At 49.0% G+C, this 18,573-nt stretch overlaps 1 protein-coding gene across 2 annotated transcripts in view; it reads right to left on the bottom strand.

Annotated features, from left to right (window-relative positions):
- LOC138301234 (collagen alpha-1(II) chain-like) overlaps positions 1–18,573 on the bottom strand; it is a 1,268,735-nt gene that overhangs the window by 36,960 nt on the left and 1,213,202 nt on the right. For both annotated transcript variants that reach the window (XM_069241494.1, XM_069241495.1), the window contains one exon: positions 14,102–14,208. In XM_069241494.1, the coding sequence (XP_069097595.1) occupies positions 14,102–14,208 (107 nt within the window). The remainder of the gene's footprint in view (positions 1–14,101; positions 14,209–18,573) is intronic.

Here is an 18,573-nt window from a genome sequence, read left to right as displayed (position 1 = left end):
ACCTGCTGAACTTTGCTGGAATGGTGGTCGGATTCACCAAGGCCAGGGGGCTGCAGGTGCAAGGGTACCTTGAGACATTGGGAATCTTTGTCCGGTTCTCTCACGGTCAGGGGGAGGTCCCCTGAATATAGGCTGCAGGTATCATTGTGTAGGCCAGAAGGGGTCAACCCAAGGTGGACACTAGATCAGAATCGCCTGGGGACCTGCTCTGGACTAGTGGGTCACCTGGACGCAGGATGTGGGCGTCGAGGCAGAGCAGGCAAGACTTGCGGTTCTGGGGCGGTTCTGGAGTCCTTCTGGATGTTTCTTGTGGACAGAGACGCTATCCTCTGGAGTTCTTGGTCCTCTAGTGGGCAGGCAGTCCTCTGGGGGTTTGGAGAGGGTGCTGGTCCAGCAGGATGCGTCGCCTTTTTGAAGCAGGGATTTTAAAGCTGCAGTCAGGCTGGTAGGGCTGAGGCAAGTCAGTTGGTGTCTGAAGTCTTCTATACTGGGGTCGAATTAGCAGTCCTTTTGTTCTTCAGGTCGCCAGGAATCTGGTGAGCTAGTTTTAAGGGGGCCATTAAATCCTAGACTTAGGGGCGTTACAGGATCAGAGGCAGTAGCCAATGGCTACTGTCCCTGAGGGTGGCTACACCCTTCCTGTGCCCACTCCTTTTGGGGAGGGGGGCACATTTCTAACCAATTGGTCCCTGTCCTCCAAACCAAGGTGGAGGATTCTGCAGGGAAGGGGTCACTTCAGCTCTGGACACCTTAGGGGTGGTCCTGGTTGGAGTGGTCACTCCTCCCTGTTTTACCTAATTTTCCTGCCGGACTTGCTGCCAAAAGTGGGGCTTTGTCCGGGGGGGGTGGGCATCTCCACTAGCTAGAAAGCCCTGAGCCTGTGAAACTCATGCCAAGTGTTACAGTTCCTGCAGGGGGAGGTGTGAAGCGCCTCCACCCACAGCAGGCTTTTTTTCTGGCCTCAGAGAGGACAAAGACCCTCAACAATGGTACATTTTTAGGGAAAGAACACTTCTGCTGGGGCCTGGTTAGCAGGATCACAGCACACTCTCAGTCAGGTCAGCATCAATATCAGGCAAAAGTAGGGGGTAATCATGCCAAAAGGGGCACTTTCCTATACAACCCCCGCCCAAATGAGAGGATGAGGCTAACCATTCCCAAGAGAGTCTTCATTGTCTTCATTGTCTGGAAAGGCCATCTTAATTGGCTTGGGCAGTCCCAGGTCGATGTTCCATTGCAAAGTCCATTCCCTGTAGGGAGATGGACCACCTCAAAAGTTTAGGGTTCTCACCTTTCATTTGCATTAGCCAACTGAGAGATCAGTGGTCAGTTTAAACAACAAAGTGAGTACTAAAAAAGTATGGTCTCAACGTTTTCAGTGACCAAACCACAGCAAAGGCCTCCCTCTCAGTGGCACTTGAATGCTGCTCCCTGGGGAGTAAACTTCTGCTAACGAAAGCAACAGGCTGGCCATGGCCATCATCAGGACAGGACTGCTCCTATCCCATGTTCAGAGGCGTCTATCTGCACAATGAACTGCTTAGAGTAGTCTGGAGCTTTGAGAACTGGTGCTGAGCACATTGCCTCCTTCAGGGTGTCAAAGGCCCTTTGACAGTCAAGAGTCCAGTTTACCTTTTTGGCCATCTTTTTTCAAGTCAGTTCGGTGAGGGGGGTCACAATAAATCCATACCCTCTCACAAACCTCCTATAGTAACCGGTCAAGCCAAGGAATGCCCTGGCTTGAATCTGGGTTTTTGGAGCTTCCCAGACCAGAAATGTCTAGATTTTGGGCTGCTAGGGTTGCACTTGGCCGCCACCCACACGTTGGTCCAAGTATACAACAGTATCCTGCCCTATCTGGCACTTAGATGCCTTGATAGTGAGGCCTGCTGATAGCAGAGCATGCAAACCAGGTGGACAAGGTGATCCTGCCAGGAGGAGCTAAAGACAGCAATATCATCAAGATATGCTGCACTGAAGGACTCCAAGCCAGGAAGAACTTGATTCACCAACCTTTGGAAGGTAGCAGGGGCATTCTTTTAACCAAAGGGCATAACAGGTGTAGAGAATGCAGTTTTTTCTTTTGCTACAGGTGCCATTCTGATTTGCCAGTACCCTGCAGTGAAGTCAACAGTACTGAGGAATTGTGCTGCACCTAATTTGTCTATGAACTCATCTGTTCTTGGTACAGGGTGTGCATCAGTCTTGGTGGCAGAGTTGAGACCTCTGTAGTCCACACTAAACCTCAACTGTTTCTTTCCATCTGTGGAATGAGGTTTGGGGAGTAAGACCACTGGGCTAGCCCAGGGACTGTCAGAGGGTTCAATAACCCCTAGATCCAGTATCTTGTGGGGTTCCACATTGATGTTCTCCTTGACTTGGTCAGACTGTTGATAGATCTTAGTCTTGACAGGCAAACCGTCTCCTGTGTCGACATCATGGGTAAACAGGAGAGTCTGTCAAGGAGAAGAACCCTGCACACTGCTGTAGGACTTGCCTGCAGTCAGCCTGCTGCTGGGCAGTGAGGGTGTCTGAGTAGAAAACTCCATCAACTGACCCATCTTTAGGGTCATGGGAGAGGAGGTCAGGGAGAGGTTCACTCTCTGCTTCCTGATCCTCACCAGTAACCATCAGCATGGTTACATCAGCCATGTCACAGTGGAGTTTGAGGCGGTTCATATGGATCACCCTCAGAAGCCATACCTTCTGTCTTTGTTTAAACTCCACCAGTGCAGCCTTTTGGTCATACCACTGCTTCCGGAGCTGTTGGCTGACCTCAAGGTTTTTGGATGCCTTTTCCATGTACTCAGCCATCCTTGAGCGGACGGCAAGCACATAATCCACTACATCTTGCTTAGGCTCGTGGACAGGTCTCACTCAACCCTCCTTCACAACTGCAAGTGGTCCCCTAACAGGGTGGCCAAACAGAAGTTCAAAGGGGGAAAATCCTACTCCCTTCTGAGGCACCTCTCTGTAGACAAAAAGCAAGCATGCAGGACATCCCATTTCTTTTTGAGTTTTTCAGGGTGCCCCATGATCATGCCCTTCAATGTCTTGTTGAACCTTTCAGCAAGTCCATTGGTTTGTGGATGGTATGGTGTGGTGAACTTGTAAGTCACCCCACACTCATTCCACATGTTTTAGGTAAGCTGATATTAATTTTGTACCTCTGTCAGAAGCCACTGCTTTAGGAAACCCTACCCTCGTAAAAATACCAATAAGGGCCTTGGCTACTCCATGAGCTGTAGTAGACCTAAGGGGAATTGCTTCAGGATATCTAGTAGCATGGCACACTACTAACAGTATGTACTGATTTCCTGAGGCTATGGGTTGCTCAAGTGGACCCACAATGATCACACCAACCCTTTCAAAGAAAACCCCACCAAAGGTAGTGGAATGAGGGGAGCCTTTGGGTGGCCACCTGCCTTACCACTGGCTTGGCAGGTGACACAGGCGTTACAAAACTCCTTCACCTTTTGGGACATACTGGGCCAGTAGAAAAGGCTGACAATCATATTCCGGGTTTTTGTCTGGCCCAGATGCCCAGCTAGGGGGATGTCATGGGCGAAATTGAGGAGGAACTCCCTAAACTGCTGAGGCACTACCACTCTCCTGGTCGCACCAGGTTTGGGGTCTCTGGCCTCAGTGTATAGGAGCCCTTCATCCCAATAGACCCTCTGGGAGCCACTGACATCTCCCTTTTCCTGTGCAGCTGCTTGCTGCCTCAGGCCTTCAAGAGTGAGACAGATTCTCTGTCCCTGGCACAGCTTGTCCCTTGACGGTACCCCTCGGCCCCAGAGATATACCTGGTAAGGATGCAGCTCCATGGACTCTGTTCCCTCTGAGGTTAAGATTTCTTCCTGAGAAGAGGGGTCTTGGGTTTGCTGCTGTTCAGAAGCTGCTCCCCCAGTTTTCTTGCTCTTTCTATTGGAAGGTTTGGCCATTATTCAAGGCTCCAACATTACTTTTTCACCCTGTGCTCAGCTCTGTGATCTAGCTTTTACACACAACATCTCAGGGATTCCCAGCATGGTTTGAGCTCTACCTCAGCCCAAGCTGAGGACTCCAGATCATTCCCTAACAGACACTCTAGAGGGATTGCAGAAGTGACCACTACCTGTTTCAGGACCGTATCCACTCCCCATTGTAAGGTGACCATAGCCATGGGACAGACCTTAGTTACATTGTCAGCATTGGTGACTGGATAGGTGTGTCCAGCCAAATACTGTCCTGGGGAATCAAGTTTGTCTGTCACTATGGTGACACTCACTGGCACCTGTATCCCTCAGGGCTTCTACTTATGTCCCATTAACCAAAAGTTGATGCCTGTATTTGTTAATGTTAGGGAACCAGACAGCAAGAGTGGCAACATCTACCCCACCCTCAGAGACTAAAATAGCTTCAGTGTGAACCCTAGTTTGCTTTGGGCACACTGTTGATCCCACCTAGAGACTGGCTGTACCAGTACTAACTGGTGCATTGCTAGGGAGTTTCTTTTTGGGACAAGCCAAGTCTCGAGTTTGGTGTCCATTCTGTTTACAGTTGTGACACCAGGCCTTTTTGGGATCAACCTTATTACCCCTGTACCCATGTGAAGATTGTTAAGAGGCTCGGGCCTACCCACCTGAGCAGGTTTTTGGGGCCCTTGAGAAGACTCTCTACTTTTATCCTTGGGTATCACACCACCCTTGCCTTGATGTAGCTTTGTACCTCTTTCTTGTGGTCACCCCCAGTGGAAGTCTTTGTCACCCTTGTCTTGACCCAATGGTCTGCCTTCTTTCACAATTCCTGGGGAGAAATTGGACCTAGGCCTATTGGATATTGATACAGCGTGTCACTGAAGAAGTTATTTAAAAGATGTTCTTTCACAAATACATTATGAAGCTCATCATAGTCATGCACTCCACTGCCAGTTATCCAACCATCTAGTGTTGTCACCCAGGACTGGCTTGAGGTTTTGTGAGCCCTCATGAACCTAATTCTATACTCCCCAGTGGTGAATCCAAAGTCCTCAATCAGTGTAGCCTTCATGTCGACATAGGATTCAGCATCTGCACCAGTGAGTGTGAGGAGCATATCCCTACACTTACCAGTGAGCAGTTCCCAAAGGAGAGCTCCCCAATGAGATTTCTTCAACGTTTTGGTTCCACGAGCCTCTCAAAGGCTGTGAACCACTTGGTGGTGTCATCACCTCCCTCATACTTAGCGACAATCCCTTTGGAGATTTTAGGGGTGTCAGAGTACTCTCTATCCCTAGCTGTTGTATTGTTGCCACCGTTAATGGGTTCTAAGACCATTTCTGCTCTCTCCCTTTCTATAGCCGTGAGCTGTTTCTCCAAAGCTAATCTTTTGGCCATCCTTGCTAAAAGGAGGTCCTCTTCATTGAAGCTGCCCTCAGTGTTTCCAGAGGAACTGATCTCCCCTGTGGGAGACTCAGGTCCTGTGAGCACTATATTTGGAGTCAGGGGCAACTGGATCCTGTCCTCTATAGTTAGGTTAGGAGGGGGAGTTCATCCTCCTGATCTATAACTTCTTCCCCATCTGAGGGGAGATCTTCCTCCTCAACAGGGTGTTTCCTTGTATACTCTGCCAAGAGCTCCTGGAGCTTCACCGTGGTAAGGTTGGATTCAATTTCGATGTTTTTCAGTCTACATCGGGACCTTAACTCTCTCATCCCAAGATGGAGCTAAGGGATGAGGTTGAGCTTCACTAACATGTCCTCTGAGCTGCTCATTTTGTTACTAAGGTTGGGGATTACCCTTTACACCCCCTAATTGCCATATTGGTGTACCCCTGTAAGTTCCTAGTATGTGGTACTTAGGTAGCCAGGGCATTGGTACATGCGGTTCCCCATGGGCTGCAGCATGTAGTATTCCACCCATGGGAGCCTATGCAAACTATGTCTGTGGCCTGCCATTGCAGCTTGCATTAAAAGGTGCATGCACCCTTTCACTGCTGGTCACTACACCAGGTCACTGTAAGTCACCCCAATGGAAGGACCTTCCAGCCCTAAGTGCGGGGAAGCCATTTTAGCTATGTACTGGCCATAGGTCACTACCTGTGGTCCAGCTTATATAATGGTAACTCCAAACCTAGGCATGTTTGGTATCAAAGATCTCAGAATCATACCCCAATACAGATGCCCTTATTGGTGGCATGATTCCTTGCACTCTGGGGGCTCCTTAGAGGACCCCCACATACTGCTCCTAACAGTCTTCTAGGGTCTGCGAGCAGCTCATGCTGCTGCAGCCCCTTAGACAGGATTCTGACCTCCTGTTACTTGACCAGCGCAAGTAGGGGAAGACAAAAGCAGGATTTCCTGTGGGAGAGGGGTACAACCCCTCTCCCTTGGAAACTGGTGTTACAAGGCTGGGGAGGGGTACCCTCCCTACACCAATGACTTGCTTTGAAGGGCACAAAGCGTGGGCATTACTCCCTGCTCCACCTGGACACCCCTGCGTGGACTGGACTCTGTCCCCTTCTTTTACAGGTCCCTCTTTATCTGGAATCCACCATTGGGTTCCCATCGGCCTGGTCCTATTCTTGCATTGTCCCAATTCTAAGTCACCATGTTAGCCTATGGGACAACTAGGTAACATACCTCTGCTCTCCTGGTTTCTCGGGGTCTTCTAGGTACTCACCTCTTGGGGTTTTGTACTCCCCCATCCCTTGGATAACTACTTCATACCCCCTGGTGGGGGACCCATTCTCACATTCCACTATTTTAGTATATGGTTTGCCCCCCCAACAAGGCCCTTGCTATTTCTTGCTGTTTTCTAATGTATCTATGCTAATTCCTAGTACTTACCTGTGTATATTTTGAGTGGGCTTAGCTCCAGAAAGGGGGGACTGCCTGTAGTATTCTAGTTCAGTGTTACTATAACAAAGTACCTTTTTTGCAACACTGTGTGGTTCCTTTCATGTGTGATCAGTTACTGTATGACTACTGTGGTATTGCAAGTGCTTCACACTCCTCATAGATACGTCTTGGCTGCTCACCAGACCTACCACTAGAGAGCTCTTGCTTCCTAGACACTCTAACACTTACTAGTAGGGGTTTCCTGGACCTGGTATAAGGCGCCAATGCCATAGGTGTCCCCCACACACCAAGACAGCCTCCTACAATGTGCCCGCTGGCGCACTCCAACAAGCGTCACACAGCTCTTGCCGTGAAGACGGATGGGCCCTGTAGGAAAGTGCCTCTTTTGACATGGTGACCCCCCTCCCACACACTTTTTGCCTGGCTTCTGGTGCAATTTCGACTGAAAGTTCACTGGGTCTCTGCTAACTAGGTGCCCTGTGCCAGATTACTTTCCCTAAAACTGCACAGTCTTTTTCCCAACTGGCAAACCTTTAGCTACCACTATAAGTCCCTAGTAAATGGTACCCCTGGTACCAAGGGCATGGGGTACTAATAGAATGCCCCTGAGGAATGCAGCTCGAATTGTGCTACCCTCAAGGAACCCTCATAAGTGCACACAGGGCTGCTTATGCAGGCTGCGTGTCCTGGTGCAGAACCAAAATGAAAACATGACATGGCACACAGCCTGTCTGCCTTGACCCCTTTGCTCTGCATGCAATATATGTAAGCCACCCCTATAGGAGGCCTTTCATGTGAGGGCATACCTGCATGAGCAGACAAGCCCCTGCTATGTATTTGTCAATTCTCAGACATATTAAGTGAACAGTAAAGCCATTTTGAGTACATGTGCTGGACACTACTATAGGAAGCTGGCCCAGTGTGTGGTGGATGCTATGGTGTTACACCTTATACTGGGTCCAAGTAAACCCCTATTAGTCAGTGTTAGTGTCGAGACAGCCAGGGCTTTCTAGAATAGCTGTGGTGAGCAGCTAAGACTTATCTAGAAGGCATGTGAAGCACTTGCAATACCACAGTATGTCATCAAGCATGAAAGGAACCACACAGTGTAGCTAAAATAAAGGTACTTTATTATAGGCACGCCATGCTAGACTACCATTGGTATACCTCCCTTTGGAGGTATGAAAAAACAAACTATACACAGGTAAGTAGTTAGGCAAAGCATAAATTAGCAAGGCCCTATAGAGGGGCCAAACCATATACTAAAAACAAAATGGAATGCGGACGGGTGTCCCCAATCAGAGTGTATGGAGTAGTTAGACAAAATGCTGGTGGAGAGTGGAACTCCAAAAGTTAAGCACATAGAAGATCCCCAGCAGCTGGGCACAGAGAGGTAAGATACCCGGTTTTCTCAGAGGCTAACATGGGGATGTAGCAATTGCACAATGCAGAAGCGGGACCGGTCCAGTGGAATGCAAGGGCGGAGTCTGGGTGAAGAGGACCTGCAAAAGAAGGGGACAAAGTCCAGTCCATGCAGGAGTGTCCTGGTGGGGCTGGAGCCAATACCCACTCTTCTGTAGCTGAAGACGCAGACCACGGTGATGAAGTCCAGCTGCAGGGTCCAGGAGCTGCAGAGGAGTCTCTGAAGTCACCTACAAGCTGTCCCTCGCCAGTCGCTGGACTGCAGATGGGTCAATGGTCAGGAGGACCACCAACAAGCACAAGCAAATGCAAGAGGAGCTGTTGGACTTTTGCAGAGTTGTGGAAGACTAGCAAGGTCCTGGGGACTTGACAGTTGGAGTGGAGTCTGGGCTGACCCTCAGAAGACAAGCGAGTCAGCAGAAGTAGTCGGAGTCTCCACAAGCAATCTACTGGCAGCAGGCACAGTAAGTTACAGTGGGGCCCAGCCAGCACACCTGAAGAGGTGGCCCATGTTGCTGGAGCAGCAGAAAGGAAACTGCCCTTGCAAAGGTAGAGTGCTGGAGGCGGAGCTACTCAGAGCCTGAAGATCCCTCAGAGCAGGAGTCAACAAGCCTTGGTTGGTGCAACAGTTGCGATGGACAGGGATTCTGTCCCAGTGGCAGAGGCAAGGGCTTAACGTCTCCCACGTTGGATAGAAGGCAGAGAGGACCCATGGGATCCCTAAGAACCACCACCTGTGTTCAAGAATCTTCTCAGATCCGGAGGACAGAAGATACCACCAGCCGGACGTTGTTGCCTTAGGTGTCGGCGGATGCAGTGGATTGACTCCTTCACTCCACAAGAGATTCCTTCTTGCTTCTTGGTGCAGATGAAGTCTTGCCGACCCCAGAGGATGCACAGTCATGGAAATATTGCATAATGCTGACAGGAGCCGGGGAAACAATGTTGCAAGGAGAAACCTTCTCAGGCCTTGCTGTCTTGTTCGGTTCCTGTGTTGCTCAGCAGCAGTTCTGGAGGCCAGGAGCAGAAGATCTCTTTGCAGAGAGGTCCTGGTGGAGTCTTGCATGACAAACCTGGGGACCCGCCCTCAAGGGAGTCCCTAAATAACCAAAAAAGGACTGGTGCAAACTGGAATATAAAAGGGGGGCACCAAATGTGCCCTTCAAAGCAGTCTGGTGGCATGGGGAGGCTACCCCTCCCCAGCCCTGTAACACCTATTTCCAAAGGACAAAAGGAAATCCTTTGTTCTGCTGCCCCTGCTTGAGCTGGTCAAGTAGCAGTAGGGCAGAATCGTGTCTGGGGAGCTGCAGCAGCGCGGCCTGCCCAGAGACCCTGGAAGACTGGTAGGAGCAGAACTGGGGGATCCTCTAAGTAACCCCAAGAGTGCATGGAATCATGTCACCAATAAGGGGATCAGTATTGCGGTATGATTCCAACACGTTTGATACGAAACATGCCCAGGTTCAGCGTTACCATTATGTAACTGGACCACCAGTGGCCACTACATAGACAAAAAGGCTTACCCGTACTTATGAAGACCAGGGAATTGGAACTGGAGTTCGTAGGGGCACTTCTGCTCATTTAAGGGTGCCCACACACACACACAGGGACCTGCACCCTGCTCTTTGGGCTGAAAGGATCTACCATCTTGCAGTGACCTGATGTAGTGACCCGTAGTGTAAAGGTGCATGCACCTTTTCACACATGGTGCAAATGGCAGGCCTGCAGACAGGTTTGATGGGCTCCCTTGGGTGGCATAATATATGCTGCAGCCCATGGGGGATCCTTGGTGTACCAATGCCCTGGGTACTTAAGTACCATCTACCAGGGACTTATAGGGGTACACCAGTATGCCAATTGTGGGGTTGTTAGAAGTACCAAGACAAACAAATTTAGAGGAGAGAGCACAATCACTGGGGTCCTGATTAGCAAGATCAGAGTGAAAACAATCTAAGCATAAAACATCAGGCAAAAAGTGGAGGTGACCATGCAGGAAAGAGAGGACTTTTCCGCAACTGGTCATTATGAGTTTCCCAGATGATGACTTCACTGGCACTAGGAATGTTTGGTATCAAACATCTTGTATAAATAAACCCTCTTGTATCCAGTGATGGATTTATTAATACATGCACTCAGAGGGCATCTTAGAGGTGCCCCCTGAAAAACCTACTAACTCCTAGTGTGGGCATTCACTGGTCAAAACCAGTACAGCCACAAGATAGAGTTCTGGCCCCTGAGGTGAAAGTCAATGCTCTCGAGTGCTCAAAACAAAGGCCTCCCAGGCAGGATGGACATTCCAGGGTGGGGAGCTTCAAAGTCATTGCTGCCTTTGAAATGTGGCCCAGACCTCTCCAAATGGTGGAGGAGGCCGACCTCTAGTTCCTATCCCACGTTTGGCAGCTGGACGGGCAGGAAAAATAGGTAAATTAGGAGGAGTGCTCACTTCATGCCAGTCCCACTCCTAGGGTGGACAAGCTGAAGTGGACACTCCTTTTTAAATTCCTCCATCTTGCATGGAAGGAAATAGACCAATAGGGGTTAGGTCTATGCCACTTCCCAAAGGGTCTGGTCATAGGAAGGGTGTAGTCATCCTAAAGGTGAGTAGCCCATTGGCTACCACCTGGCACTCCCTGTAACACCCCTAAATTCAGTAGTTAGGTGGCACCCCTGAACCCTAGAATCAGATTCCTGTTGACCTCAGAAGAGCGGGACACCACAAAGCTGCACCAGCAAAAAGACTGAAGACCTCCACTAACTTGGCCCTAGCCCTAATGGCCTGCCTGCAGCCTCCAGAGAACCTGCACAGGAAGACGACTTATCCTGCAGCCCAGCAACCCCCAAATGCTTGGGTTGCGGCCTGCCTTCAATAAAGAACAAGAACTCCCATAGACAGTGGTCCTGGGCAAAAAGAAAACCATCTCTAAAGCAGAAGAAGTCTGCCTGAAAAACCATGACATTACCACCTGGAACCACTTCTGCACCCGACGCCCCCGGCTCAACTCCAAGTGGCCCATCAGTCCAGTGAAGGTTCCCCAGTGCTTCTGACCAAGAGTCCACCATGGGCTGACCCCTGCCGGACTCTACAGCAATGCTTGCAGCCTAAATCCAAAGACTCCCCCTGACCGTGACCTGCCTGGAAAGCTATTTCGGATGCCAAAAGACACCCCAGCACCCAGAGCCCTTGGGCCTTGGGGAGCTTGACCGTCAGTGTTCCTACGACCATTGGCATCTCAATTTACCTAGGCAGCTGTGGGGTGACCTCATCGGCCTCCTGGCCAGAGCCTGCAGTCTGTTCCTGAAAGTCAAATCCTTCATTGAATAACATTGGGTGCCCAATGCTGTGTTGGCTCTCTGCACCCGCCGCCCCTCTGCCACTAAGGCTTTAAGTTTGGTGCTGCCTTGTGGGTTCCCCCAGTGCTCGCCTCAACCCCTGGAGACCAACCTCTGACACCGCTTTTACTTACCAGGGAGCAGCACATCTTTATCCCCCCCTGTATTCATTGATTAACATTGGTCACTGACTCCAACTTTGACCTCTGTACCAAGCAGCCCCCGTCCCGCTGTAGGTGCACTCTTGGTACTGACCTGAAACTGGCCCTGGGCTAGTCTAAAACCCTGAAGACTGGGACCATAAGTCATGTACTTACCTGTGAAACAGCATTCCTGTTTTCTTCCAATAGAATATCACTGAAGACTCTGAAAATTGCAGTCGATTTTTGAAACAGCAAAGTATTTTTAATTTAAAAACGGGTTACCTTATAGCGAAGTTCTTTGGTTCAAAGCATATATAAAAGCAACTGTTATTTTTTTTAATTGGTCTTGAATTATTTATTTGAGAGTGTGTCTCATTTATTACCTCTGTGAGTACAACAAATGCTTAACAATGCTCATTGATAAGCCTAACTGCTTACCTACACTACCACAAAAAGAGATATAGACCTATCTGTTTCTACCTATGCAGACCTTTAGGGATCAACTGGTCTCTTTGTACAGTGCACTCATTTTATTGCCATATATAGAGAGCCAGCATCCTACATCAGTGGAACAGCAGCGAGGTCTGTGACTTTGCATTCGCTGGTACCACTTTCTCAATAAGGGACTACAAGAGTAAATCCAAATATTGCCTTTAGTTAAATGGCATTTTGGGGTATTTTTCTAAATTCCTAAAAGTAACTGTTAAGGCCCTGGTTAAGTCCCTGTAGTTTAGCAGTAAAACTTAAAAACATACTTGAGTTAGGACTATAAAAACTTGGTAGGATTTTTTCTCTAGCTCAAAAAGGTCCCTACGTTAGTGAAATAATGATTACCTCAGAGGGCATGGGGGTGGAGCTCAACACTACCCCCTATCTTAAGCTTTCTCACAAGCAGGTAAGGGCCCTCTATAAGGGGTACAATATAAAAACAGCCTTAAACCCCACCAGTGCAAGGCTCCAGAAGCTGCTGGTAGAGTATAACCAGACCCATCCTTCTGATGGGACTGTTGATCTTGTAGCTCAGGATGAGGATAACTCGAATGAGGAGGAAGGAAGGGACCCTCCTCAACTTGAAATAGAGGTACATGTACCCCAGGTGTCTAGGACACCTTCCTCTAGTGAGGATGGTTCAGGATCCTCTAGCTCTAGAGGTAGAAACTCTGAGGAGTATGCCCTCTTAAAGAGGCTAGCTAAGAGATTGGACCTGGAACGAGGGATCCTAGCTATAGAGAGGGAAAGAGCAGACATGGGTTTAGCACCCATGAATGGTGGCAGCAATATAATTAGGGACAGAGTGGAGCACTGTGACCCTAAAATCTGCAGAGGGATTGTCACCAAATATGAGGAAGGTGATGAAATCACCAAGTGGTTCACAGCCTATGAGAGGGCCTGTGTTTCCAGAAAACTCAAAAAAGAGTACTGGGGAACTCTCCTTTGGGAACTGTTCTCAGGAAAGTGTAGGGATAGACTCCTCACACTGAATGAAGAGGATGCAACCTCATATGATCTACCACAAAAAGAGCACTAGACCTATCTATTTCTACCTCTGCAGACCTTTGGGGATCCACTGGACTCTCTGCTCAGTGTACTTCATTTTAGTGCACTATATAGAGAACCAGCGTCCTACAGGCCCAATAGTCCAAAGAGCTGGTTACAGCCTCCCGCGCAGCAGGGTGAGGCAGCCCAATATATGTGCATGCTGGCGCACTCCAACAAGCATCATGCGGCTCCTGCCATGAAGGTGGATGGGCCCCGAAGTTCAAAGGGCCGGTTACAGCGTCCCACACAGCGGGGTGAGGCAGCCCAATATATGCTCTCACTGGTCCAATCCAACAAGTGTCACGCGGCTCCTGCCGCAAAGGCGGGTGGGCCCTGTACTCCAAAGGACGGGTTACAGTGTTTCAAAATGTACATGTTGTGACCAGTATGTTCCAAATGCCCAACATGTTTCATTGCCTGGTGATTTTATGGAACTTTATTCTGTGCCACGGACCAAGGCATCAGCAAAAATATGCCAGTTAATGCCTACCAGTGGGCAATTCAATACTTGGCTCACTGTAGTTGTACCACATCTTGACTAACTGCAGTGTTGGTGGTCCCTCTTTTGCTTTACGCACCTTGGGATATTCCAAAGGTGAAGAACCTTCAGATAGAATAATCCAGTACCAATACTCTTTTACATGCACTTAGATCTCTCAGGATAATTAGATTGAGCTGTCAAGCCTTTCTCCAGGAGGTGAGGTGTGTGTTTAGAAACTGATATTCCCTTTTGAATAAGATCCAGCGATTTCCGACTGCCCCAGAACCCCACAAAAAGTCTCACACTGCATATTTAGGACATTGATACTGAAATGTATTTTTTTTAAAAACTCACTGATATCTTTACCTGGTTTTGGGTTGGATGGATGCAAGTTTCCCCTCCTGCTGTAAAGTTGCAGAAGACAAACAATGAGTCCTGAGGGCTGCCCTGATTAGGATCAACATAGTAGTAACCTGAAAGACAAAGATGTATATTGTTACCTTCAAAGTCACTCTGAGACTCCTGGGAGCCTTATTACCAGATGGCAGCTGAATAAGCATCTTTGGGGATACAACTTTGGGCAATTCTTAGTGTCCTGGAGTTCCCATCCACAAAATTACCAGGTAAGAAAATACTAGGTCCACTTCTACATGGTGTGAAAATGTAATGTACTTGGTAATAAACACATGTGGGTCTATTATCATTTTTCTCTTGCCAAGAGAATGTTGAAAATACCAGCACAAAAAGTCCACATAAAGGATCCAAGAAACCCAGGTCCTGCATGTAATTCCTCTTTTGGGGTTGTGAGGAAATGGGGTGTATTATATAGTGTGCAACCTCACCATGCAATACAATTACCAACCCCTTTTGGTCCCTTAGGCTTAATTTTTCAAGCCTTCAGATCAATCCTTGGTAGCTGTGGCTATGAGCAGAAAGGCTTATATAGGAAAGTAGCATATTTCTAGCATAGTTACCCCCACTTTATGCCTGATATCAGTGTGTTTGGACTGCAGTTCAATGGGATCCTGCTAACCAGGACCCCAGTAACGGTGCTCTCTCTCCTACGTTTAGTTGCTGGTAACTCCTTACACCCACTGGTAACTACTTACTGGTATCCCATGTAAGTCCCTAGTATATGGTACCAAGGTTCCCAGGGCATTGGTGCACCAAGGGTCCCCCATGGGCTGCAGCATGTTATAAGTCACCCCTCTTGTAGTCCCTTCAGCCCAAGAGCAGGGTGCATGTCTCTAAGTGTGAGGGATCCCTTGCATGAGCAGGGTAACCCTACAGACCCCAGATGAATTCCTGGACTCTGTAAGTGTGGGAAAACCATCTTAAGGTATGTAGTGGACACTGGTCAACACAAGTTGTCCAGCTACATAATGGCTGCTCCGAACCTAGGCATGTTTGGTATCAAACATGTTGAAATGATGAACCCTGCTGCCGCCGCCAGACTTGTCCTTTACCTCCCACGCCAAGAACATATCTCCCATCACCAGAGGACCCTCCACTTGCTCCAGATAGAAAAACGAATCACCTTCAAGCTACTCACCCACACGTACAAAGCCATACATAACGTTGGACCAGCCTACCTGAACCACCGCGCCTCCTTCACACCCCAACCAAATCCCTCCTCTCAACTGGCTATGGCCACTATTCCCCGCATTCGGAAAACCACCACCAGAGGACGATCATTCACCTACATCACAGCAAAGAGCTGGAACAACCTACCCCTATACCTCAGACAAAGCCCATTGCTCACCATCTTCAGGAAGAACCTCAAGACGTGGCTTTTCGGATGAGGCTCCACCCTCCTCACCCCCCAAACGCCTTGAGACCCTCACAGGTGAGTAGCCGCGCTCTACAAAAACTGATTGCTTGATTGAATCATACAACTACACCAATTCCAGTGTTAGTTGCATGATACCCTTACTCTGGAGGTTCCCTTGGGGATCTCCCAGTTCTGCCTGTGCAGCCTTACGGGGTTTAGCTGCCAGCCTACACTGCTGCTAACCCAAGACACTGTTCTGCCCTTCTGCTGGTTAGCCAGGCTCAGGCTGGAGGAACAGAACAAAGGATTTCCTGCAAGGGAGAGGTGTGATCACCTCTCTCTATGTTTTAGGTGTCTAAGGGCTGGGGGGGTGGCCTCGGAGCGCTATCAGAATGCTTTGAAGGGCACATTTGGTGCCCTCCTTGCATAATCTAGTTTGCACCAGTTTAGGAACCCCGGTTCCCACTCTGGTGCAAGACTACACAAATGACAGAGGAGTGACCACCCCCCCTGTCCAGCTCCTACCCTAGGGAGGTCACAGAGCTCTGGCAAGTGACCAATTGAGTCTGCCATCTTGGAAATAAGATGTGCAGAGGCCCCTGGGAGCATCTGACTGGTTAAGCCAGGTAGATATCGTCCCCGACCCCCTCAGATAGGTGGGTCACTGCAGAGAGTGACCAACCCTCTTTTATGGTTAATTAAGAGCTCTCTCGCAGGTGGGTTCTCAGATTCCTCAAGCAAGACTCTACAAGGAACTCTCTGCAAACCATCTTCTGCTCCTTGCCTCTGGAACCGCTGCTGGTCTTTGTTGGAACTGAACAAGTCTGATTAAGGTGGGAAGGCTCCCAAGGCAACATGGTTTCTCTGGATCCTGCAAGAATTCTGCAACATCCAGGCTGTGCATCCTCCAGGGTCACAAGGACTCTGTTTGCACCAGGATGCACAAAGCAATTTCCCTTGGATTGAAGGAGTCACTCCCATGCAACCGCAGGCACCTCAAGACAACGTCGACCGGCTGGTTTGGTCTGGTGTCCATGGACATCTGAAGATCCTGCAACACAGGTACTGAGACTGTGGTCTCCACTGGGTCCTGATTGTCTTCTATCAAACTTGGCATACTGAAGGCCCCTGCTCCTGCCACTGGACTGGAACCCCTGAGCACTGTGACTGGTGCACTTGCCAAGGCTTGTTGACATCCTCCAGGAGATCTTTAGACTCCAAGAAGCTCCTGCCTCCAGCACTCTGCAAGCAGAAGATCAGCTCCTGTCCTGCCACTCCTAAAACGTGGAACTTCTGTTTTGCTGGGCTGGTAAGGCCTCCTTGTGACTGCAGCACATGTGGTTCACTTGTGAGGCTTCCATCAACTTCTGTTGGCCTTCCTGTGTGCTGAGGGCTAGCTCTGACTCCCCCTCCTGGGTAGAGTCTCCTGGATCTTGTTGGCCCCCAAAACTTTGCAAACTCTTCTATAGCTCCTGTTTGCATTTGCCAGTTCTTGTTGGTGACCCGGCTGGTCACTAACCCTCCTGAAATCCTGTGACCGTCAAGAGACAGCTTGTAGGTGACTCCTGGGATCTTCTGCAGCTCCTGGAACCCACAGCTAGAATTCTTCTTCCACTGACTTGCAGGAACTTCACCTTCAGGAGGCTGGGTATTGCCAATTGCACCACCTGAGCACCTCCAAAGGTGTTGGGCTCTGACCCCTTCCTTTTCAGGTCCTCCACATCTGGAATTCGTCCCTGGATTCCACTGGCCTGGTCCACGGGTCGCAACAGCAGCTGGATGATCCATGGCATTTACAGTATTCAGAGAAAGTCCCTTCTCCCCCCTGCTTCTGGGAATCCTGGTGTGGGGGCAGTTTCCATCCATCCTCATGCCTGCTGGTTTCCTCAATGTCCACTGGGAAGGGTCCTGAATTCCACAAACTCCAGCCACTACTCTCTGTTTTACCCTATGGGACAACTGGGTGAGTAACTGCCTTACTCCTGGTTGCTGGGGTCACTTACTTTACTTAGCTCTGGTGTTCCTAACTGCCCACAGCCCCTAGCTAACTACCACACTTATCTTGGCTAGAGTTACTATTTCATATTCCACTTATTTAGTATAAGGTATAGCCCTACTCTAGGGTCCTGTGTATTTGTATGCTCCTTTTGGTAGTTATTCTGTGTATAGATTGTGTGTATTATCTCCAAAGGGAGATATACCAATATCAGTTTAGTAACAGTGCTGTAATAAAGTGTCCTTTATTGTTGCAACACTTGTGGGGTTCTTTCTTGTGGGTAAGTTACTGTCTGACTACTGTGGTATTGCAAGTGCTATACATTCCTCCTGGATAAACTTCAGCTGCTCGCCTTAGCTAACACTAGAGAACTTCAGCTATCTGCACACCTATTCGCTATCACTTAGGGTTGCTGGACTCAGTACAGGGTGCCACACCATAGGTACACCCCATAAACTGAGCCAGACTCCTACAGCTTACACGAAGGAGCCAGTGTAAAGCATTCAAACAGCACCAAAACAATTTAAGAAGAAATTGACAAGACACAAGAAATCTAACAACACAATAAAAATAGACTGCCTTTTTATGAAGTTTTAGACACCACAATGTTAAAGATGCACTGGTGGGTTCCAGAGATATAGGGCCTGATTACGACCTTGGTGGATGGGATACTCCGCCACAAACGTGACAGAAATCCTGTCCGCTGTATTACAAGTTCCATTATATCCTATGGAACTTGTAAAAATGGTGGGCAGGATATCCGCCAAGGTGGTAATCAGGCCCATAGAGTTTACAAATACAGTGAATCATAGCATTTCACTCAACTGCGAGCAAGCACTGGCAAATTCAACAATATTTAGTTGCAGATTCTTTACTTTAGAATTTCCCCCAGGCGTCAGTCTGGATCCGGAGATATTTCTCAAGCAGTACCCCTTCTGCGTTGATCGGCTCCACGTCCGTCATTGGCATCGTGCGCACCGGATGTGACATTGCAGGTCCTATATAGGCACCACCCCAGCACACTGACATCAGTTTATTTTCCCAACTTTCCACACCAGAAGCGCAGTGTCA

This window comes from Pleurodeles waltl, chromosome 6 (genome assembly GCF_031143425.1).
Source record: "Pleurodeles waltl isolate 20211129_DDA chromosome 6, aPleWal1.hap1.20221129, whole genome shotgun sequence".
Lineage (NCBI taxonomy): Eukaryota > Metazoa > Chordata > Amphibia > Caudata > Salamandridae > Pleurodeles > Pleurodeles waltl.
This window is presented reverse-complemented; position numbering and strand designations above follow the sequence as displayed.